General features: G+C 39.3%; 1 protein-coding gene across 2 annotated transcripts in view; it reads left to right on the forward strand.

The window, feature by feature from the left end:
• The window catches only part of LOC126822436 (synaptotagmin-15), a 155950-nt gene that overhangs the window by 101523 nt on the left and 29873 nt on the right, over positions 1 to 24554 (forward strand). For both annotated transcript variants that reach the window (XM_050551349.2, XM_056101226.1), the window contains exons 3-4: positions 19127 to 19582; positions 19902 to 20108. In XM_050551349.2, the coding sequence (XP_050407306.1) occupies positions 19127 to 19582; positions 19902 to 20108 (663 nt within the window). The remainder of the gene's footprint in view (positions 1 to 19126; positions 19583 to 19901; positions 20109 to 24554) is intronic.

Genomic DNA, 24554 nt, shown 5'->3' on the forward strand with positions numbered 1-24554 from the left:
AGAGATAATTAACTAGCAACATGATTGATGAACGAGAACAAAACCCCATCCTATTCATGTTTTAATACATTAGACAAGCGAGTAGGTTGTGAAAAAAAAAACAATATCCTATAAATAATATCGATTTACTGTCATGACTATTCTTTAAACTATGGATGTCCGGGAATTAATAATAACAGCTAGGTTCTGTTCTCGTATATTCTAGCTGCATATTAATAAACAATAATTATACATGTTTAATTGGACGATGTCGTGCTGTACGTTGAGAGAGCGTGGAGGCCATTTTACGACCCCATCTTGATAATTACCATTGGCAATAAATAAATGAAATGAAATGGGGTTTAACATCCTCCTGCCCTGTTCCGACTGGGCTAATGAAGACGGTATACGACATACAGTGTGCGTTGAGGGAAATTTTGCCCGGACAGCGGCACTACTGTCTACCCATATATCGAATTCCAACCGTCAAGGGATCTTTTACGTGCACGCCAATGTGTACACGGACCTCGGTTTTTCTTCCCATCCGAACGACTAGACAGCTTCCCTTGTCAGGCCCTCCGTCCAGCATCACTGACAAGGGCATGGTTAATAAGATAGCTACCGGGGTGCCACGGCGGCCCAATGAGTAAGACGTGGGCTCGCTAACCTGGAGGTCACGTGTTCGATTCCTGTGTTGACCGATAGAGTTCATTTGACCGATAAAGTTCATCGGTATTTTCCGGCGTGGTTTCCCTTGTCAGTGATGCAGGATAGAACAACGTTCAAACAAAACCAGCGATCGAAGCATTAACCACGACACACATTTTATTATTTCTGACTAGCAAGACAGAAGATGATATATTTCGAACACACACTGACAAAGTCTGAAAATTGAACGTATTATAAAACCGTTATATTTTTCATCATATCCCTTAAGAGGCTTAAACGCTCTTCAGTTGATTGACTTTTCATATTACCTCCCTTGAGCACGTGACCAGCAGACGTGAACAAATTCCAAATTTTAATCTCGCCACCAAGTTTCTTCTCGAAGCTACAAGAAATGGAAATACGTCGGACAACACTTTTTGTCTTGGAAAACAGGATTTAAAAAAAATGTCAAAAGAATATTGTGTACATTCGAACCTGTTAAATTACACACTGATCCGCAGTGAATATTCGCTAGGCCGCGACAATCACTGATAAGGATGACATCGATGCGACTTAATGAACCACAAATATTAACTTTTTCCTCCGAGAAATTAAATTCTAAAACAATTTTTTTTATGTATTAGAAAAATAAATAAAGACGTTTGAAGTATGTTTAGGTAAAAATTATTTTCTATTTTAGTGTATATGGGTATTATATTGAGTAAAAGCCGCCATTCGGCTCGAATCAGTAACGTCTTATGTAAACAATGCACGCGACATTGAGCCGACGATTGACGACGCGCGATATGACGTCATGTGTTGAAGACAGTTATCTTTTACAGAGATATTAGAAGACTTTCGTAATACTCTGTAAAACAGCTTGGTTAAATTACTCTTAACTAACAAAAAAACACAACCACGCACTTTACAAAACAAAGGACTATTTTTGATATATGGATCGTGACCAAGGAACAGTAACGTATACAAGCAATTTGTTTCATACTTAAACTGTTTATTTAGAATCGCTAAACAAAGAAAGGATTCCAGCACGCACCCCCATGTTTTTCGCTCAAATGTCCTCACACGCAGTCACAAAGTGCGAGAAAATAAATTAGTCGTTCAAACTGCCGCAATAACCATGAGGTCCCAGGTTCGATCCCGGTGAGAGAGAGAAAGAGAAATGGGGTTTAACGTCCACTCGACACAAACTAGGTCATTTCGGGACTAACATATGGTTTAATTTTATTTACATAATTCGCTTGCGCGTAGGGGTCTTTAGCAGTGGGAGGAAACCGGAGGACCCGGAGAAAACCCACGAGGTTGGACAGGCGACCCTACTCCTTGTTACGTACAACCGGGGATTCAAAACCACGCCAGTCGACTCAATGACAGACTTTATGATACAGCGCGCGCACGCTAACCATTCAGGCATCCAACCCCCCTGGATTGGACGGAAGACCGCGGTCCCGCCCACGTGAACATAAAGGAACTATTGGTAGTGTCATTATCTCTGGTAGTGCGGGGAGGGAGGGTGGCGGTGGATGGCCGAATGTTTAACGCTTGCGCGCTGTATCACAAGGTCTGCCATCGGTTCGCCTGTCCAACCTCGTGGGTATACTCTGAGTCCTCCGGTTTCCTCCCACTGGTGAAGATCCCTACGCGCGAAAGCGAATTATTGAAATAAAATTGAACCTTATGTTAGTCCCGGAATGACCTAGTTTGTGTCGAGTGGAAGTACGCCCCCCCCCCACACACACACTCCTCTCTCTCTCTCTCTCTCTCTCTCTCTCTCTCTCTCATTTCGCATACTTCTCTCAAATAAGAAATCGACTTTAATACTTCATCAATACGAAAGATCTGCAAACCGTGACAGATTTATCGATATTTTTTCTTGTTTTTACCGGGAAAGAAAGTATTCAGATTCGACATAAAAATCGCTTCACTTTTTTTAAATTGAGTGATAATTTGCGTCAGTCGAGTTGCCACAAATTGACGCCAAGAACCAGAAAATTAGATAATAAGTATACAACTGTACGACTTTTATACGGAACGAAGATTGCAAATGAAAATGTCGGTAACAGGCGGAAATCTGTGGCGTGTAACTAGAGATACATTGATTGATTTTAAAGGGGTTATAACTAGTTTACTTTAAAATAAATTTAAAGGGATATAACGTCCTACTTTTTTGCACCAACTGGGCTACTGGCGCAATTCAAAGATTCAAAATTTGTTGATGTGTTTAGGCGTTGCTGTGAGCCACTACACTTAAAGATACATTATGGAAGATTAGATAAAAAGTTGACAGTTCTCACTAAAAACTAGATAACGTAAAGAGAATATGCTGAAGATTTCAGTCAAATTGCCCCACTCTAACCGAGGTATTAGCGATTGAATTTTAGGTCTAGCCTCGATTATCATTACTGAAGTCGGTACGATAAAAAGATATAGTCTCTATTATCCATTTTTGGATTTATTCATCAATGAGCGTTGAGCAGCAGATCGGATTCAAATCCAGTGAAAATCCGACACATAAGATGTCATCGATAGTTGATTAAGGCCTAAAGAAAAACCTGGAATAGGCGGATTTAGCTCTTGCATAATGTATGTTTAAATAAAACCTCTAATCGTATACCTAGAGCACTGCCGTTCAAGATTTGGTCCAATTCTTGCTGACTTGTAAGGCATTTTTAAAGAGTTAATTCGACTTTTTGTCTCCGTAAAATTCATCTGTAGTCATTGTGCGGTGTTTATCTGTCTTGGTACCACTTTTATTATTTGGGACAACAACGATCTTGGCAATGACTTTTTTTCAAGTTAAAGGGCAGGAATAGATAATGTAATAGGGAGGGAGAGGGAGAAATGGGGTTTAACGTCCACTCGACACAAACTAGGTCATTTCGGGACTAACATATGGTTTAATTTTATTTACATAATTCGCTTGCGCTTAGGGGTCTTTAGCAGTGGGAGGAAACCGGAGGACCCGGAGAAAACCCACGAGGTTGGACAAGCGACCCTACTCCTTGCCACGTACAACCGGGGATTCGAAACCACGCCAGTCGACTCAATGACAGACTTTATGATACAGCGCGCGCACGCTAACCATTCAGCCATCCAACCCCCCGATAATGTAACAGAAATGGGGTTTAATGTCCTACTGTTCTGCACTACAATGAACTGTGGCAAATCGGGTTTCAATTTGAACCGCTGAATATGACGTTGAACCGCTACACTTCAATATTAAAATAACAAGCCTACACCAATCGATGTTTCAAGTCGGATGACTGAAATTGACTTTATTTTTTTTTATTTTGTTCTGTTCAAGTATCACGCCATCTTTATTTATCGAGAGACTACAGTGTGGGTGGATGTTATGCAGTGTAGGGGGGAAATACAATATCAATATGTAGATTAACATGCCGTTGTAAATGAAGTTAAAACATGGAATTGGGCTGATCTGCTGTGTTATTTCGATTGGTGATCGGAAAAGAACTGTTTCAAGTTAGGAAAACATTGATCGTAATAATTAGCTCATGTAAAGCCAACATGACAAGAACTTTGGACGATAATGTAATCCATGATGCCATCTTCGTACACAAGTGACTCAACTGTTTCTTTTTGAACCGGGGGGATCACGTGGCTAAGTGGGTAAGACGCTGGCTAACTAGCCTGGAGGTCGGGTGTTCGATCCTTGCATTGGCCGAGAAAGTTCATCCAGATTTTCCGACGTGGTTCCCCGCTTGTCAGTGATGCAGGACGAAGGACCTGACAAGGACAGCTGTCTAGTCCTTCGGATGAGAAGAAAAACCGAGGTCCCGTGTATACATTGGAATGCACGTAAAAGATCCCTTGGCAGTTGTAATTCGATATGAGTAGGCGATAGTGCCGCTGTCCGGGCAAAATTTCCCTCATAGCACACTGTATGGCGTATGCCCGTCTTCATTAGCCCAGTATAGGAGCAGAACAGTAGGACGTTAAACCCCATTTCATTTCATTTCATTTCTTTTTGAACCAGAGACGATAATATAACCAATGCTCTCATCTTCGTACACAAGAGACTCAATCAATTCTTTTTGAACCAGAGACGATAATACCATTATTGTCGTGAGCCACGGTGGTCCAGCGATTAAGGCGATGGCATGCTTATAAGATGACCCGAGATTATTCTACACTATGTGCACACAATCTGATTAAGATACAGATCTATATTTCATTTTGATTTTGTATACTTTCGATGGTCTACACTACATGAAGATCTGACCTGTTGTAGTGGAAGGTCGCGTTAGAGGTCATTTGAGCGGCTTTTGACCCTCTGACGTCAGGTCAGACATATGTTTAACCCATCAGCGTTGACGTTTCTAGTGGGTTACCCACAGTTCCTGCACCTCACGCCAAAAACTCGCCGTAATAGGCCGTTTCATTGGCTACTCCTTCACATCATCCAGAACCCGGGTTATATAACAACTCTTCTAGATCCTAGTGTAGTAAAGACAAGTAAAACGAAATTTTGAACTATAAAAAACGAAACGAAATAGGATCTGTGTTTTAATCAGATTGATGTGCACATAGGGGGTTGTTTTACATGCACACGAGACCTCAGTTTTCCACTCAGTCTAAATGACTAAACAATGCTCCATGCCAGACCCTCCGGCCTGCACCACATAAAACCAGACTGGAACTTTTTCAGGATCTAGTTTACTAATGATAAGTCATCACTCTCGCCAACGTGTACACGAGACCTCAGTTTTCCTACCATCCGAACGACTGGTCCCTACCAGCTTATACGTAATACACCATTTAAAGGGGGGCGGACGCGGACTGGAAAACCCCTAGGTCCTTTTTCGGCTAACACCGAGCTCGTGCCACAGTGATACCGTACTAATAATGATAAATCATCAATCTCGATGTACATGACAGACGGTAAACGACCCTAGCGCATCATGGCCGCCAGACGAACACTTCACACAATAGAGATCAATAGTTATTTTATTTGGCTGGTTAACCTGATCTTAAAGTAATATGGCTAATCACTGGTAGTCTCATCATTCTCAGTTTGACACTTGATCACTAGTTTGATCGAGATTGATTGTTTTCTGAATGCCTTGTTGTCAAGGCCGTTCGGGAATGTTTGGATGAATGGAATCCGATTTTAAGGTTTGTTAATAAGCTACCCAGCGTTCGATTAAAATTATTGAAATTAAACTTTTGTTATGGGCGTTTACAGATGATTTTGACCTTATAAGGAATGATCTGTTAAAGGCGCATTAACCAGAAGGTCCGAACATGGCTCAATGTCCGTGATGCAGGGCCGAGAGCCTAACAAAGAACAGCTTCTTTTTTTTAAAAAACAATATTTTATTCACAGGACACCGAAACAAGCTAAGGGTTTATATAAATCGTCTTCTGGTGTCTTCTAGTTCGAGTGGGACGAAAGTTACCCTGTGTTTGATTTGCATTGTTGAGAATACAAATTTTCCTACGGGAATCAGAGAGGGTGTATATTATTATACTAATGTCCAAAAGAAAGTACTGTGCATTTTGTGCTGCATCAACCATAGTCGTTTTTCTATGGTATACGGTATTTGGATATAATGTCAATTTGTTTCACATTTTTATTTTGTTTAGAAATGTTATGTTTGGACGCAAGAGACAAACTTAGTAATGCTTTATCAAATGTTTTTAATCTAAACAAAACTTAGTCATACTTTTAGTGTGTATACTTTCTTTTGGACATCAGTATATGTTTAGTATGGCCCTATCTATAATATAGCCATCTGACTTGGTTTTATGTCTTTGTCCGGGGGTTTGGGTGGCCAAATGGTTCGACGAGTGCGCCTAACAGAACTATTGACAATTAATTTAAATTTGACGGAGTATGGGCGTAAACGCCACTGCCCGGGAACAGTTCTCCTGTCTAGCCTTGTACGCCTTGCCATAGGAAATAACAAAATAATTCTGTCCTCTGCCTCCCCATTGAGGTTACCCGACGATAAGTTCTAGCATCGATGCAATTCCCTTGATATGTACTTGACCCAAACGAGTTATAATATCGGGTGGGGTGGCTAAGTGTGTCAGACGCTGACTCGCTAGCCTGAAGGTCGCGTGTTCGATCCCTGCATGGGAAGAGAAAGTACATCCAAATTTTCTGGCGTGGATTCTCCTTGCCATTGGTGCAGGACGCGGGGTCTGACAAGGGCAGCTGTCTAGTCGTTCGGATGGGACGATAAACCGAGGTCGTGTACACGTAAAAGATCCCTTGACAGTTGGAATTCGATATAAGAGTAGGCCGTAGTGCCGCTGTCCAGACAAAATGTCCCTCATAGCACACTGTATGGCGTATACCCGTCTTCATTAGCCCAGTTCGGAGCAGAACAGTAGGACGTTAAACCCATTTCATTTCATTTTCATTTATTGATACGTTCACCCCCGCCATCTGCCTTGTGTTGGAATCCGCCAATGTGTCTAAATGATGAATGGTTTTGATCATTGCCATGTTATACAGGATGCTCTATTGCCAATTTCTCTAATCGGCATTTCGATACGTTAATGATTGTCATGTCAACAAACACGCGATGAATGATCGACTATGGAACGTGAAAACGATGACTACATGACAGAGATTGGCGCCATTCATTAATTGTTATGTTATTGATGCGTGGATTGGGATATGAAACGGAAGCGATGTTGTGGGCTGTAAGTGACCGGAAACAAAAAAGGACAGCTAACGACGGATAAACAAGGCGGATGGTGGAGAGGGACAGACTGCAAAAGACCTCTACGCACAAGCGAATTATTAAAATAAAATTGAACCATATGTTAGTCTCGAAATGACCTAGTTTGTGTCGAGTGGACGTCAAACCCCATTATGCCCTCTTTATTAGACCAGTTTAGGAGCAGAACAGTAGGACGTTAAACCCCATTTCATTTCATTTTCTCTTTAAATGTAAACGCTAAAGTGTACACGGGAACTCCATATTTGCCAATCACAACGCCACTGGAAAATGTGGGCCGATGTAAAGACTATTGTTACACTAATGAAGTTAACAAGTCACGTCACTATGTCTTGCTATCAAGACGAAACACGTAAATCCACTTCGTTTGAGTTTAATACAAAGGTACATGAAAAGGCATGTAAGATGAAACGTTTGTGTGTAAATTTCATTGAAAAAGAAATCTAATCAGGGACTCCGGAACCACGGGGGAGGACTAGTGAGACGTTCTGTCCGATATGTATCGATTTAAAATTACAGCGAGTCTCTTTTAACTTAGGAAAACAGTCTAACCAGTTTTATTTAGATCCTAAAGATTAATTTGATTGGATTGATTTGAGGTGTTACTGTTATTTAGATTAGTGATGGGACAAGCTCATTACGATTGAATTTGTTAGTGTCTAATAAATAAACGAAAGACGATGTGTTTGTTGCTGGACCTGTAGCTAGTCCCGAATCCCTACTCATCGTCTTCTTTTTCTCCGTTGGGGGGGGGGGGGGGCGACGCTCTTCGAAAAAAGAGAGAGATAGAGAGAGAGAGAGAGAAATGGGTTTAACGTCCACTCGACACAAACTAGGTCATTACGGGACTAACACATGGTTCAATTTTAGTTCAATAATAAGCAGTGGGAGGAAACTGGAGGACCCGGAGAAAATCCACGAGGTTGGACAGGCGACCCTACTCCTTGTCACGTACAACCGGGGAATCGAATCCCCGCCAGTTGACTCAATGACAGACCTTATGATACAAGCGCGCGCGTGCTAACCATTCGGCCATCCACCCCCACTCCCCACCCCACCCCACCCTCGAAAAAAGAGAAAGAGGGTTGGTGGCCGAATGGTTCATAAGGTCTGTCATTGAGTGAAGTGGCGTGGTTTCGGTTCCATCTTTGAGCGTACGGTCGTCTATCTAACCGGGTCCTGCGATTTAATGCCATTGCGAAAGACTCCTACGACCAAGCGACTTATTGAAATAAAATTGAACAATATGTTAGTCCCGAAATGACCTAGTTTGTGTCGAATGGCGTTAACCCCCCTCTCTCTCTCTCTCTCTCTCTCTCTCCCCCTCTCTCTCTCTCTATGCCAGCACTGGGAGCGAAACCGAGATCTCCTGGTTAGCGAGCCAGCGGCTTACTAACTGAGCCACTGTGGCTCCCCATTCAACAAAACAAAGGAAAACAATAAATCTAATGAAATCTACAATTTTATGTTGAATACAATTCGAACAACTTTCGCTGCCATTTTAACCTCATTATTTGGGTAATATTTTTCAATCGATCGCGACATCCAGCCGAATTCTATCCCCTCGCGATTTCACTATTTTTAGATTAGGGAAAACAATTACAGACTTCAATTGATTGATAAACGTCATATAATAAGAGAATAACATAACCAGTTCTACTTTTTCTATAATAGTTATTTATGTCTGGGTCATCCAATACCCTTGGCATTGACTCCATTAGCGAAATGTGGCATCATATCATAGGGAGGCAGACCACCATTAAATTTCATCATCTCGGTACCCACGAATTGTAGTTCGTCTATTTATAGCAATTCTCTCTCTCTCTCTCTCTCTTCTCCCCTTTTGCATGCCCATTTGTGTTGATTTTTTGGTCTAGAATGGATGAAGAGGGTTTGAATTAACATTTTCTGCCAGGTTTTGGTAAATATTCATGATTTTGAGGCGGAAGGATAAGAGGGTTATCAGGTTAGCTACGGCGATATGTACGGCAACTAGTTACATGTTTTTAGTATGCTTCTTCAAGTTTGTGTATCTCAAAATTTTGGTGGTCAACCTCATACAAATTTTAGTGCAAAGACATGACCATTTGTTCCTCTGTCTGTAGTGGAAAGCATTCAGCCCAACGAAAATTTGGGGAAAAGTTGGAGGTGGGCAAATAGGCCAGAATTAACATTGAAGTCAATGGGGAAATTAATGGTGGTCTGCCTCCATAGTAGATAGCTGGATGAGATAGATAATCACAGCCCACGTGAAGGTGGACCTGTGTCGAGATTAGGGTGTAAGAGGATATGTCAATCTCAATTGACCTTCCCAACTGATTTTACCAACTTCCCAACTGGACGAATCTATCCTGGTCCGGTCTACTCGTCTCCCCAATTGGTCCCATCTCCCCAACTATTGCGATCTTCCCATGTCCAAAACTGATCCGATCTTCCCCGCGCGCTGTATCATAAAGTCTGTCATTGAGTCGACTGGCGTGGTTTCGAATCCCCGGTTGTACGTGACAAGGAGCAGGGTCGCCTGTCCAACCTCGTGGGTTTTCTCCAGGTCCTCCGGTTTCCTCCCACTGCTAAAAACCCCTACGCGCAAGCGAATTATTGAAATAAAATTAAACCATATGTTAGTCCCGAAATGACCTAGTTTGTGTCGAGTGGACGTTAAACCCCATTTCCCTCTCTCTCTGAATTCAGTCAACTTTCAACAAGTTCAACGTTTTTTCAATCCGGTGCCGTCGTGTTGGAGTAATCTATCTAAAAGGAATCCCATAATCCTTCAACCACATCCCATGTTCACTTCAACATCAAATGTAAATGATTGACTGATAATCTGAGTACCGGAAGCGTCTGTATCCGACATTGTCTGCTTACTTAGTTCTATAATTGGCAAATTGCCATTCGTCAGATTAGAAATAAGATTAGTCAAGAATTCGAAGAGGCGCATTATATTTTTTCTATTTAAAGCGACAGTCTCAATATATCGATCGATCATCGATCGCCAAAATAGAATTATATATTTGGCATTATTTATGTGTGTCAGAGAGAAGAAATTATGTCATTTCGGGACTAACAATAACATACGGCATATTTTTATTTATTTCAGCCCAACACAACTCAATAATTTAGACCACCCAACCCAACCTAATAATAGGACCACCCAACCCAACCCAATAATAGGACCCCCCAACCAACCCAACTCAATAATAGGACCACCCAATCCAACCAAACTCAATAATAGGACCACCCAATCCAACCCAATAATAGGACCACCCAACCAACCCAACTCTATAATAGGACCACCCAACCAACCCAACTCAATAATGGGACCACCCAAACCAACTCAATAATATGACCACTCAACCGATCGGAATATTTGGACCACCCAACCCAACCGACCGGAATATTTGGACCACCCAACCTAACCCAACTCAATGATAGGACCACCCAGAGTGCCGCGAGTGAAATCTTGATCGGCCTACTCTTATATCGATTTCCATCTGCTAAAGTTCCTCTTAAGTGCACGCCCATGGGTACACAGGACCCCAGTTTTCCGAACGAGTATATGTTGTCTTTTACCAGGTCATCTTTCCTGCACCACTGACAAGTGGGAACCACGCCGGAAAACCCCGATCGTTAAAGCCCAATTCATTTCATCTGTCACGCCCTCTCCCTCTACCTCAGAGGGGGCGGGGGCGAATGATTACCGCGTGCGCGTTGTATAATAGGGTCTGTCATTGAGTCAACCGGCGTGGTTTCCATTCCCCGGTTGTATGTGACAAGCAGTAGGGTCGCCTGTCCAACTTCATAGGTTTTTTCCCGGGTCCTCCGGTTTCCCTCCACAACTAAAGCGAGTTATTGAAATAAAATTGAAACATATGGTAGACCCGAAATGACCTAGTTTGTGTCGAGTGGACGTTAAACCTCTCTCTCTCTCTCTCTCTCTCTCTCTCTTTCCCAGTTGTACGTAGACCCGAAATGACCTAGTTTGTGTCGAGTGGACGTTAAACCTCTCTCTCTCTCTCTCTCTCCCAGTTGTACGTAAAAAGGGGTAGGGTCGCCTGTCCAATCTCGTGGGTTATGACATAATATGTGTCGAGTGGACGTTAAACCCCGAAATGACATAGTTTCTCTCTCTCTCTCTCTCTCTCTCTCTCTCTCTCTCGGATGTACAGATCGTTAAAACCCAAATAATTTCACCTCCCTAAGATACATATAGATGGCTTATCACTGGTGGTTATTTCAGCTTGGTCGACATGAATAATAATCAGGGATGTAAAGATGAGAGGCGACAGGAGTATATTATATAGTTATTACCGTCTTAATAACCTTAATTATCTTGTCTAATCAACAGCCATACTTTCATCAACCCACGTACTACTTCCCTTGTTGTTCTCATCGGCTTGTCACCATCAAATGCGGGGACAGGAAGTGACGAAATGTGAAGGTGTTAATTACTTAATCCAATTACAGGATTGAGCACGTGCTCTTATGAGTTAATATCCTAAATTTAGTTTCCATGGATTTAAATGAGCGTACGTACGTAAAGTATTTAATCCATTTCTGATTGACAGCATCCGTAGTATAAATGGACCGAAAGGGGTTGTTAATTTGAAAGCTAACGGTTTACGGTTTCATAAAAATTCAATTAATAAACTATTAGTGTAAAACAAAAATATCTATGTTTGTAGCATACTTATACGACTTTATGAATATTGACGCTAGTGTTGGCTCTGTGAATGAATGAATAAATGTATGAATGAACAGGGTCCTGTTTCTCGAAATCTTGATAAAATCCAAATTTTAGTAGATAATTTAATTTTGATTGGCTAAGCACTAAAATCAATCTAATATTATCCAATCAAATTACTAAAATTTGGATTTTATCTTAGTTAAAATTTCGTGAAACAGGCCCCTGGGTATTTACGTCCTACTAATTAATATGCTTCAACCGAGATAACAAATTGATCCATTGCAGAATTCGTAACAACAAAAGTAATTTAAACTTCCATAAATTCCTTATGCATATTAGTGATAACCCAATGTGCTCATGTGGCCACCAAATAGAAAATCCCAAACATTATTTTCTGTACTGTAATAATTATACAGCTATCCGCAATGTAACTATTAATAAACTGCCTTATGACCAGCGCTCTATCATTTATTAAATTAAAGGTAACAATGATCTTGGTGATGACGTAAACGAAAATATATTCCAGATTGTTCATGACTATTTAAAACTAACAAAACGTTTTGACACATAGAAAATCACTTTTGCGAACGACTCTAATACGTCTTTAAATAAATAAATAATCAATAATTACTCTTTAACTTTAACTGTATATCTAATGTAATTTAGTAAGTTGGCGTGGTGGTTAGAATGGCTTGTTACTCATTTATTTATCTTATTAATTTACACTGTTAAATTGGAACTTTCGTCGTCAAGCAACAAGTACATTATCATATTCTTGAAATATCAAAAGTAAATAACATATATGAAGCAAATTGATATAAGTTTTAGGTTGTTTTTGTATCATATCTTTAAAACTGTAATGTATTATATGATATTTTATGAATAAATATTGTTTAAACTAACCTAGATAACATGACAGTTGAAGTTTGGAGATTGTTCAGTCTGTAAGGATTCCCAATATAGTCTGTACACCAATAGTTATAAATCACAACAACCGGGGATTCGAAACCACGCCAGTTGACTCAATGACAGGCCTAATGATACAGCGCGCACGTGGTAACCATTCGCCCCCCCCCCCAACAATATTGAGCCGTTCCAAGAAGATCGTTGGATGTGGGTAACGGGGTTACCTAACTTAAAGAATTTGATTCTTATATTGAATGACTCGATAAACTATCCTTACAATTGTTCCGTCTTTATTAGCCCGGTCAGGGGGGTTGGATGGCTGAATGGGTAGCGTGCGCGCGCTGTATCATAAAGTCTGTCATTGAGTCGACTGGCGTGGTTTCGAATCCCCGGTTGTACGTGACAAGGAGTAGGGTCGCCTGTCCAACCTCGTGGGTTTTCTCCGGGTCCCCCGGTTTCCTCCCACTGCTAAAGACCCCTACGCGCAAGCGAATTATTGAAATAAAATTGAACCATATGTTAGTCCCGAAATGACCTAGTTTGTGTCGAGTGGACGTTAAACTCCATTTCTCTCTCTCTCTCTCCTATTAGCCCGGTCGGTGCAGAAAAGTAGGACGTTAAACCTTATTTCATTTAATTTCCTTACCACTCAATTTGATTAAAATACAGATCTATATTTCTTTTTCTTTTTTTTTATACTTTGCGATAACCTACACTACATAAAGATCTGACCGATTGTAGTGGAAGGTCGCGTCAGAGGTCATGCGAACGGCTTTTGACCTATGACGTCAGATATTTGATTATCGATCAGCGTTAATCGTTGATGTTTCTAGTTCCGTGAACCTCACGCCAAAAATTCGTCGTTTCGTTGGCTAATCCCTCACATCATCCAGAACGAGAGTGCTACACAATGGCAGATGTTATGGATACGTTAACATGGTGTTAAAGCAGTGTTGTCATCATGAACAACGAATACTGTCACACGGGTTCTATAACAACACTTCTAGATCCTAGTGCAGTAAAGACAAGTAAAACGAAATTTTGAACTATAAAAAACGAAACGAAATAGGATCTGTGTTTTAATCATATTGCTTACCACTGTCACTTCAGCAAGTATATATCAGGCCCCGAGTCCACTAAGCATTCTCGACTTAAGTTAAGAATTTACTCAACTTTCAATCACTGTTTATAAGAAATATCTTTGATCCAGATACAAAAAACTTTGCACATAGTTACTTATTGGTGTATCTGGGCCCTGTTTCTCGAAATCTTAACTAAAGATAAAATCCAAATTTTAGTAGATACTTCAATTTTGATTTGCGAAGCACTAAAATGAATCTAATATTATCTAATCAAATTACTAAAATTTGGATTTTATCTAAGTTAAAATTTCGTGAAACAGGCCCCCGATCTATTAAAACAACAAACGTTTTATTAAGGGCTATATTTAAGTTTTACAAAAGGAGAACAATTTAGAGTAAATTCTTAACTCAAGTCTGAGAATGCTTTGTGAACTTGGGGTCAAGTACTAATACAATGAGTATATATAGCAAGTATATACCAGGCCTTGATACAGCGAGTATTATAGTTCGGTATTTATGTCGTTTTTAAGTATGCAGATTGAGATATAAGCATTATTATGCTTATTCGAATTTTGTATAGAATGTAATTTCGAATGAGAATGATTCCCCGCGGGAAATAATTTAAGCCAATTTTGCGTCCATCCTCGGTAATCCCAGCGGTATCGTTCCATTCTACTCTGGAACTAATCCTGCACGTGAAAATGTTCTTACCTTTCATAAAACCGGATTGTCACGGTGATTCAATGAGTACGACGTTGGCTCTCTAAACCTATAGGCCCCGTGTGCAATCCCTGCGTTGGCCGAGATAGTTCATAGGGAATTTCCGGCGTGGTTCCCCCTTGCTAGTAGTGTAAAACAATTGGCATGGTAAGGGACAACGTATAGTCGTTGGGATGGGACGACAAACTGAGGTCCCGTGCACGTAAAAGATCCCTGGCAGTTGGAGTTTGATATAAAAGTCGGCGTTAGCGCCGCTGTCCGGCCAAATGTCCATCATAGCACACTGTATGGCGTATGCCCGTGTTCATTAGCTCTTGGAGCAGAACATGAAACCGTTTAGCTAATCCCGTCGGTTTAACGTGTACAGTTACCTATTTATAAAGTCCCTACTGACGTGATTAACCAGTCTCAAATTCCAAACCAATTAATTTACAGATTAGACGTGGATTAGAAGCGCATTTATCTAGACATCAAATCGGTTTAGTTTTCTGTTGGCATGGAAAATGAGTTCATTGACCAACTGGAATTACATGTGAATTGACGTAGAGATTAGTTATTAACAGGAATAAGGTCAAACATCCAAGGTCATTGACGTCATGAATTAGCGGAATGCGTGTCCATTAACAGTTATGACGGAATAGTGTAAACCATCAAAGTAAATGCACGTGTGGTAAGTTCTTGGGGACTTACGCCACTTAGAATGGTGAATTCCCCGCTCGAAATTTCCAAATATAACACAATACCGTTATATTGCCAAATCTTACTTATTTCTTTCTAAATTACCAAATGTTACTCATTTCGTTCGAAATTAACACAATACTCTTATATTGCCAAATGTTATCTAGTTCTTTCGAAATTACCAAGTGTTACCAATGTCTTTAGAAATTACCAAATGTTACCAATGTCTTTAGAAATTAACACAATACCGTTATATTGCCAAATGTTACCTATTTCTTTAAAAATTACCAAAATTACCAATTGTTGCCTATTTTTTTAGAAATTACCCCCCCCCCCACCAAAAAAACAAAAACAAAAACAAATGTTACCTATTTATTTAGAAATTACCAAATGTTACCAATTTCTTTAGAAATTAACACAATACCGTTATATTGCCAAATGTTACCTATTTCTTTAGAAATTACCAAATTTTACCTATTTCTTTAGAAATTACCAAATGTTATCTATTTCTTTAGAAATGAACAAAATACCGTTATATTGCCAAAGTTTTGATGAGATTGTTCAGTCACCTTGGCATTCATGAAAATATTTTAAATAACGCTTAGTAATTGACGATATAACTAATAATTATACGGATTAACACCTTCTTTTCTTTAGTACAGCAACTAATCAACTAGACTTCGCTAGTCTTTATGGGATTGTTCGAACGTCTAAGTAATTGTTATTCCGTATAGTTTTGATACGCCCACATTTTCATGTTAACGAACTATGCCGTCGCCTTTGTCCTCTGTCAGGGGGGGGTGGATGGCCGAATGGTTAGCATATGCGTGCTGTATCATAAAGCCTGTCATTGAGTCAACTGGCGTGGTTTCGAATCACCGGTTGTACGTGACAAGGAGTAGGGTCGCCTGTCCAACCTCGTGGGTTTTCTCCGGGTCCTCCGGTTTCCTCCCACTGCTAAAGACCCCTACGCGCAAGCGAATTATTGAAATAAAATTGAACTATGTGTTAGTCCCGAAATGACCTAGTTTGTGTTGAGTGGACGTTAAACCCCATTTCTCTCTCTCTCTCTCTCTCTCTCTGTCCCCTGTCCGTAAGGACGTCCAGACGTCCATCCGTTCACAATTTGTTTGTGGACCCTCTACAGGCCACAATTTGTATCCGATTTTGACGAAACTTGAAATATAGCTTTATATCCCAACGGTCTCGGTTCCGTTCGATATTGCCATGTATATAGACCTTAACGTCAGGGATTATGGCCCATGATTGTACACAAAATTTTCCAAATTGTGGCCGTATCTTGCATGGCAAGCGCTTGTTTTATTTATTAATGAAAATGTCGTTTGATTATACTTATGTTGTGGTAGATTGTCGTTTGATTATATTTATCTTGTGATAGGGTTGTCGCAATCTTGACTGACATTTTGTGATATTTACAAGTTATGTTTATGGTAATGTACATTATGTACACCGTGTAATACAACAAAATGATTACATGGTCCCGTGGGCATAACGTGTGAATGAGATGCAATTCCACTCAGTTATCACAGATAAACAACCTATCGAGGTTTAGTAGGATTTAACAAACGACGATTGGAATAACTATTTTATCATCAACTTAATCAATCACTCTAAATTCACTAAGTACGGATGAGAGGGAGAGAGGGAGAGGGTTAACGTCAACTCGACACAACTAGGTCATTTCGGGACTAACACATGGTTCAATTTTATTTCAATAATTCGCTTGTGCGTATGGGTCTTTAGCAGTGGGAGGAAACCGGAGAAAAAACACGAGGTTGGACAGGCGATCCTACTCCTTGTCACGTACAACCGGGGAATCGAAATCGCGCCTGCTAAATCAATGACAGACCTCGTGAGCCAGCGCGCACGTGCTAGCCATCCTTCCATCCAACCCCCCAAGTACGGGTGAACCTGACTTGAAAAGCCCAGATGCAATTATACAATAGCGACGGAAGTTGAATTGACTCATAAAAAAAACCCACTGATTAAATTATACATTAGACATCGATAATTCAACGATAACATAATTATACTTATTTTGCTTATTCAAATTAGTGTCCCACGCGAGAACAAAAAAAAGAGTTAACTTTGCATATATCTATTATATGCTCTCAATTGTGGGAAAACAATGCGTCTATTTATTGCAACAAACTGTTCACATTTTTCTCAAAAGTTAAAAACACTACTACAGATAACAGAAGATGAGCATAATGATAAGAACTTTATTAAGAACATGAAATAGACATAAGACGAGAGGAGCTCTATTCCAAGTCTGACTTACTGTCAGTAAACTCCTGGTTATATAGAGAAAATGTATAGAGACATCACCATATATGGTATTGTTTATTCATCAGATTATGGTATCTGTAATTGCACTGTGTATTTCCTTTGAAGTCTTTATCAGGCCATGGTATGATGCACTGACCACTGTCGAGTGTTGTACACAGATTATATGTAGCTTGTAAAGGACACACGGCATAAATTACATGTTTAAAGTTACAATTTCATATTTTCTAAGAAAGTCAAAACATAATTTTTTCTATGTCTTTTGCTCAATAGGTTGTCAACTCACTATTATACGATCATAGGTGTCATTCTCACACTTCAAACTCATTTACACCGGAAATAATAACACAATTACCTTCCAATTACCTCCCTTGTTTTCTATTCTCCACCATGGAGTAGTTATCTTCAAACGTTTGAATTTGAAGATGAAAATGATATTTTTGTAAATTTCTAAACAGGCAATAGTGAATTATAGGATTAATATGATTATTCTTTAACAAAGTAGGACTGTTTATAGATACCATCTATTTTAAAGGGACAATAACACTCTTGCTGGCTTGAAAGCTCCAGAAAATAAATAATATCTCTATCTAAGTACTAGATGTTTAAGTGTCCTACCTGTTGTGTAAATTATCCATTACATCCTATTTTACTTGTCCAGAGGGTTCGAAAATATTTTTAAATCGAAGTTTCATTTGAAAAGGTTTACGTTAGACGTTTCAAACCATTATGTTGAATTTGTCAAAAATTTTAAATAAGGTGTGTTAAGATGAAATTTGTATCATCAATCAATTGGAATATTGTAAAAAAGTACAAGTTGTTGACCAGAATAAAGATTAGGACATATTTTTCAGTTCCAACAAGAGTGGTATTGAGCCTTTAAGGCTTTATGTTAATAATTTTTTAAAAATATAACTTAAAAATATAAAATTGCAACTTTAATTAGGACAGTCTTGACTAACAGAAGTTGAAAAGTCAATAACATATATATTATCAAAAACCATTTGGAGGTCAATAAATTCTATGCACCTAAATGATCGTTCAATTTGATGAAAGTTATAGAGCACTTTGTCATATTTAATGTCAAGGCTTATTATTATATAATTGTAATTAAGCACATTGAAACATTTATACATTTAATATAGCCGTAATAGATTTGAACGAATAGGCCACCTGTAATGCATGTCTAAAAATAATAGATTATTCATGTTTTCATATTTCTTGGCAGTTGGAATTCGATATAAGAGTAGGCCGTAGCGCGCCTGTCCGTGTCAAATTGCCCTCATCATAGCACATTGTATGGCGTATGCCCGTCTTCATTAGCCCAGTCTGGGAATAACAGTAGAACATTAAACCCAGTTTCATTTTATTTATTTTCTATGTATTTTCAGGAAAATGTAAGAAACAACCCAAGAAAGAAGAAAAGAAACATTTGATATTTGGTCCGTTAATCAGAAAACGGAGTAGGGATGAACCGCCATTTGTTGTTCCTCAGATTTTTGTGGACTACGGAAGTAGAAGGACTTCATATGCTTCCGCTTCCGATCACGTGATGCTTGGGGCATTGGCCCTAGACTTGCGTAGAAGTTCCGGAAGTAGCTGTGGCAGCAGACGAACTTCATGTTCTTCTGACGTTGATAGGAGAGGATCGGGTAGCAGTTTATGTAGTCGGAGAACTTCTTATGGATCCGACTATGATCGGAGAGGTTCGGGAAGTAGTATTTGTAGCCGGAGAACATCGTTAATTTCCGATCCGTCCGATAGGAGAGGATCCGGGGCCAGTAGTAGAAGTAGTAGAAAGGGGTCAGATGGAAGTCGGTTCGACGATACTGACGTTTCATTTGCAGGTAGGAGTTATTTTTACTTAGAGCCATTGCCTTAGTTAAATTTAACGTAGCTATGGTAGTATTAGCAGTAGCAGTAGTAGTAGTAGCAGTAGTAGTAGTAGTAGTAGTAGTGGTAATAGTAGTAGTAGTTGTAGTAGTAGTAGTAGTAGTAGTAGTAGTAGTGTAGTAGTAGTAGCAGTAGTAGTAGCAGCAGTAGCAGTAGCAGCAGCAGCAGTAGTAGTAGTAGTAATAGTAGTAGTAGCATAGTAGTAGTAGTAGTAGTAGTAGGCGCAGTCGTATTAGTAGTAGTAATTTGAGGGGTTTTAATTACCTATTACAGATTTTTCTGATTCCGAGACGCTTGAGGCAGAAGAAATGGCGCGAGAACACGGAATGAGGGGAAGCATAGCTGGTATCACGGTCGGAGGTGTCGGTCGGAGGATCAGTGTAGATGCTGCTGCTTTAGAGGGAAGACAAGTCCCTCCTTACAGAAGAAGTCATTCATTAGCAGAGCTAAAGAAGCCATTGAGACCGATACCATACGAAGGTAAGACATCAATTCTATGTTTAATAAAAAAATAATAATTTTTGTATGCTTTTATTAATGACCGTTTCTTGAGAAATGATAAAAAAAATGATATTAATTGCCATTATAGTTGGCAATAAAAGTTCAAAACAGAAACCTTTTATTTAAAGATGCAGTATGTACTAGGTAAATCTGCTTATTGCAGTCTTTTTTCTGGCGGGGGGGGGGGGGGTGGAAGGTCGAATGGATAACGCGACAAGAACTTGGGACGATAATTTATCACCCAATAATACATTCTACAGTACATATCGCTTGTGTGATAAATTTCACAATCTACTGCGATCGCTTTACATGAATTTGGTTGATCAATCAAAAAGAGACTCCTTTTTTATTTTTAAAGAACAGTTTATTTTATTTTCAAAGATCAGTTCAATTTTTATCAACAGTAACTTCTTTCTTATTAAAAAGGAATTATTTTTATTTAATCGGCCTTGATGGAAACACTGGGTCAATATAAAGGACTTTGCAATGGTTGAATTGATGTCAAAAAATGATTTATCACTACGCCGTAATGTAATCAGGTTCAGTAAAAGATAAATCTATAGCAAAGAATTATATTTATTTATTTGTGCATGTAAGAAGGGATTGGGTGATAAATAAAATCTCCTACTCGTCTTTTTTTAAATAAAAAAATATCAACACTCGTCGATAAAGTAAAAAAAAAACTTGGCAGATATCAAAAACAAGCTCGTTGTTCGTTATTCGCCAATGTCAAAACAGCGTGTTATTCGGGTAGAAAGACAAAATGTTAGAATCTATTTCCGAAGACTCTGACGTGTTCTTAACCAATTAGTCTCATAAAACCCCACTCCCGGCGTATTCCCTACAAAAGTTACTTTATTATATAACTAATTCCATACCTGGTGAATAACGAACAACAAACTAGCTCGTTGTTCGTTATTCGCGAAAACCGAACAACAAACCAGCTAGTTGTTCGTTATTAGCGAATACCGAACAACAAACTGGCTCGTTGTTCGTTATTCGCCAATATGAAGTTTTATGAACCAATTAGGGTAATAAAACCCCACTTCTGGTGTATTCCCTACAAAAGTGCCTTTATTATATTAAAAATTCCATAACTGGTGAATAACAAACAACAAACCAGCTCGTAATTCGTTATTCGCGAATACCGAACAACAAATTGGCTCGTTGTTCGTTATTCGCCAGTATGAATCTTCTCGTTGTTCGGTTAAAAAGACAAGTTGTTAGAATCTATTTCCAAAGACTTTAAAGATTTATGAACCAATTAGGCTGATAAAAACCCACTCCTGATATAAAAGTGCCTTTATTATATTACTAATTCCATATCTCGCGAATAACGAACAACGAGCCAGTTTGTTGTTCGTTATTCGCGAATACCAAACAGCGAACCACAAGCTAACTTCACATCGCCCGGCCAATGCACGGATCGAACACGCGAACTCCAGGCTAACGCGCCAGCGTCTTACCCACTTAGCCACCGTGATCCCCTTGAGCTATAAACCAAAGCCCTTCACACCCACTACCCCACCCTGCTACACCCATGTTTACATCCTCGACCCCATCCTACTACACCACGACATTGCGACCCCTCACATCCTCGACTCCGTCCTGCGTCACCACGACATTATTACGCCATTCGCACCGTATCGATTGCTAAATGCCTCCTGGTAAATTTAAAATAGTTATTTAATAAGCACTTTAGATATTACAACATGATTTCATATTTGTTGAAGAACGGCAAACAGGTCTTAGTATAAACTGTAAAGTTAAAAATATCCATGGTTTTATCGTATCGATGTACGCTAAAAATACTCCTTCCGTTGTGGGCTTGCTGACAAGTTTTTGAAATTACCTAAAATAGACAATCTATTGTTCCGAGTGGTTTGATATTTATATATTTGATGAAAAACTAAATAAATGTATGTCGCTGTTTAATGGAGCGTTAGAATAACTAACATCTGACATGAAACCAAACATAACGTCATTGGTGGGTTTATAAAGGGAGTTAGAGAGAGTTTCGTACTTTGATCAGTTCACCGTTAACTCTGTTTATTGCTGATCGGAGTTTATTTGATGTTCGACTTAAAATCATTAAATGGAAATAAAGGAGCGTCCTAGACTTCTAGCTGTATAAATGAAATGTGAAGAGTCTAAGGAGAGAGAGAGAGAGAGAAATGGGGTTTAACGTCCACTCAACACAAACTAGGTCATTTCGGGACTAACATATGGTTTAATGTTATTTCAATAATTCGCTTGAGCGTAGGGGTCTTTAGCAATGGGAGGAAACCGGAGTACCCGGAGAAAACCCATGAGGTTGGACAGGCGACCCTACGCCTTGTCACGTACAACCGGGGATTCGAAACCACGCCAGTTGACTCAGTGACATGCCTTATGATACAGCACGCACGTGCTAACCATTCGGCCATCGAACCCCCCAGAAGTCCAAGGGAAGAACGAACTAAGTCACATTTTTGTCTTTTCGCATAAAAGGCAAAACAGACTTTTGGACGAGAATGCTTGACGCGAACAGAACAACCAGTGGGTTTAATTACAACTTCAAAATGATGTTTAATACAAATCATAATTACCAGTACAACAACTGACTTCCATTTTACGGTCAGAGGGTACGATGAACTTGTATTTGTCCGGGAGGCCATTTCAGAAGGGCGTTGGTTCGATTTGACTCCGGTCGTTTTTACCTGAAATTGATTGTTCCATAGAAAGCTTATACAATTTGCTACCAGATTTCGCCATTAACTTGGGTTCGTTGAAAAAGTGACTTAGATCGTTCTTCCCCGGGCATTCTGATTAAAACACAGATCCAATTTCGTTTCGTTTTTATAGTTCAAAATTTCGATTTTACTTGTCTTTACTACACTTGGATCTTGAAGCGTTGTTATTTAACTCTTGTTCTGCTTAAAATGAGGGGTCAGCCAATCAAATGGTCTGTCGAATCGAGCGTTTCACCTTTTTTGCGCGGAACTGTGGGTAAACATTAGCGGCAATAGAAATCAAAACAAAGCAAAAGTAGATAAAAAAAATACACGGCGGTCGCTAATTGGTTAATCGAATGACTGACGTAATGCTTGCTTGGTACCTGACGTCATAGAACGTAAACTCCCACTATAACTTGTTAGATCTACATGTAGTGTAGGCCATCGAAAGTATAAAAAACGAAACGAAATATAGATCTATATTTTAATTAGATTGCTCCTGATAAGTTTAGTGTCCGACTCATCAGGACCTAACGGGTAATTGAAGACCGTCATACAGTGTAATATGACTTATACTAGGTTTCCGCCATCACGACTCGTACTGCGATTGAAATCGTAGTTTTATTCGTGGAGTAATCGTGGTGATCCTATCAGGTCGTATCATATTATTGAGGTCGGTCTTAGCAACCGTGTTGATCGTATCGAAACGTATCTTCACGCACCAGATCGTGGACAATCCTATCGTAACGCATCGCACGCCATTGGGAAACCTAGCATAATTATTTCCATTCCCCACAGCAAAGAAAAACAAGATATAATATGGATATAACGACCCCCCCTCGTATTTAATAACCACGTTTCGTAACATATACAGATAACGTTTAATCATTCCAATTCCCCACAGCAAAGAAAAACAAGCTGTTATATGGATAAATAAAATAAAACCAAGTACGAACAATCCAAACCATTAGACAAAATTCGAAGTCCTAAAAAAAACGGTATAGGCAAAATAGTGTAATAAGGCAAAATAGTATATCAGCATATGGACTGTTCACCGTGTACAAAATACACGACAAACAGTGGTAACGGGTGTCCGGAAGAGTAAGCTTACCCTGCATAACGACCTCCCTCATATCTAATAACCCACATTTCGTAACACATACATGTCACGTTTTCAGGTTACAAACAACGTTATTAAATTACAGAGAACTAGATGTATCCATGTATCCCTCTTGTTGCTGTTGTGGATATTTTCTCCTATTTCTAAATGTCATTTCTAAAGAATCATTTTAAGTCTGTCATTTGAAACATTTAATGGTTACCCTGCATAACGACCTCCCTCATATCTAATAACCCACGTTTCGTAACACATACATGTCACGTTTTCAGGTTACAAACAACGTTATTAAATTACAGAGAACTAGATGTATCCATGTATAACTCTTGTTGCTGTTGTGGATATTTTCTCCTATTTCTAAATGTCATTTCTAAAGAATCATTTTAAGTCTGTCATTTGAAACATTTAATGGTTAAGCAATTTCTCACATTCATCGCACCCTTTATAATGGTACAGTGAAATCATTAAAGGAGCTATATCGGTTATATTTGGTACCTAGAATTTGGCACAAATGGATTCGCAACGCATATAATAATGTAAAATGAATGTATATAAACTGATTTAAATTCAGTCATTTCCGTTTTTACTCTAGCA

The sequence above is a fragment of the Patella vulgata genome, chromosome 5 (assembly GCF_932274485.2).
Source record: "Patella vulgata chromosome 5, xgPatVulg1.2, whole genome shotgun sequence".
Taxonomy (NCBI): Eukaryota; Metazoa; Mollusca; class Gastropoda; family Patellidae; genus Patella; species Patella vulgata.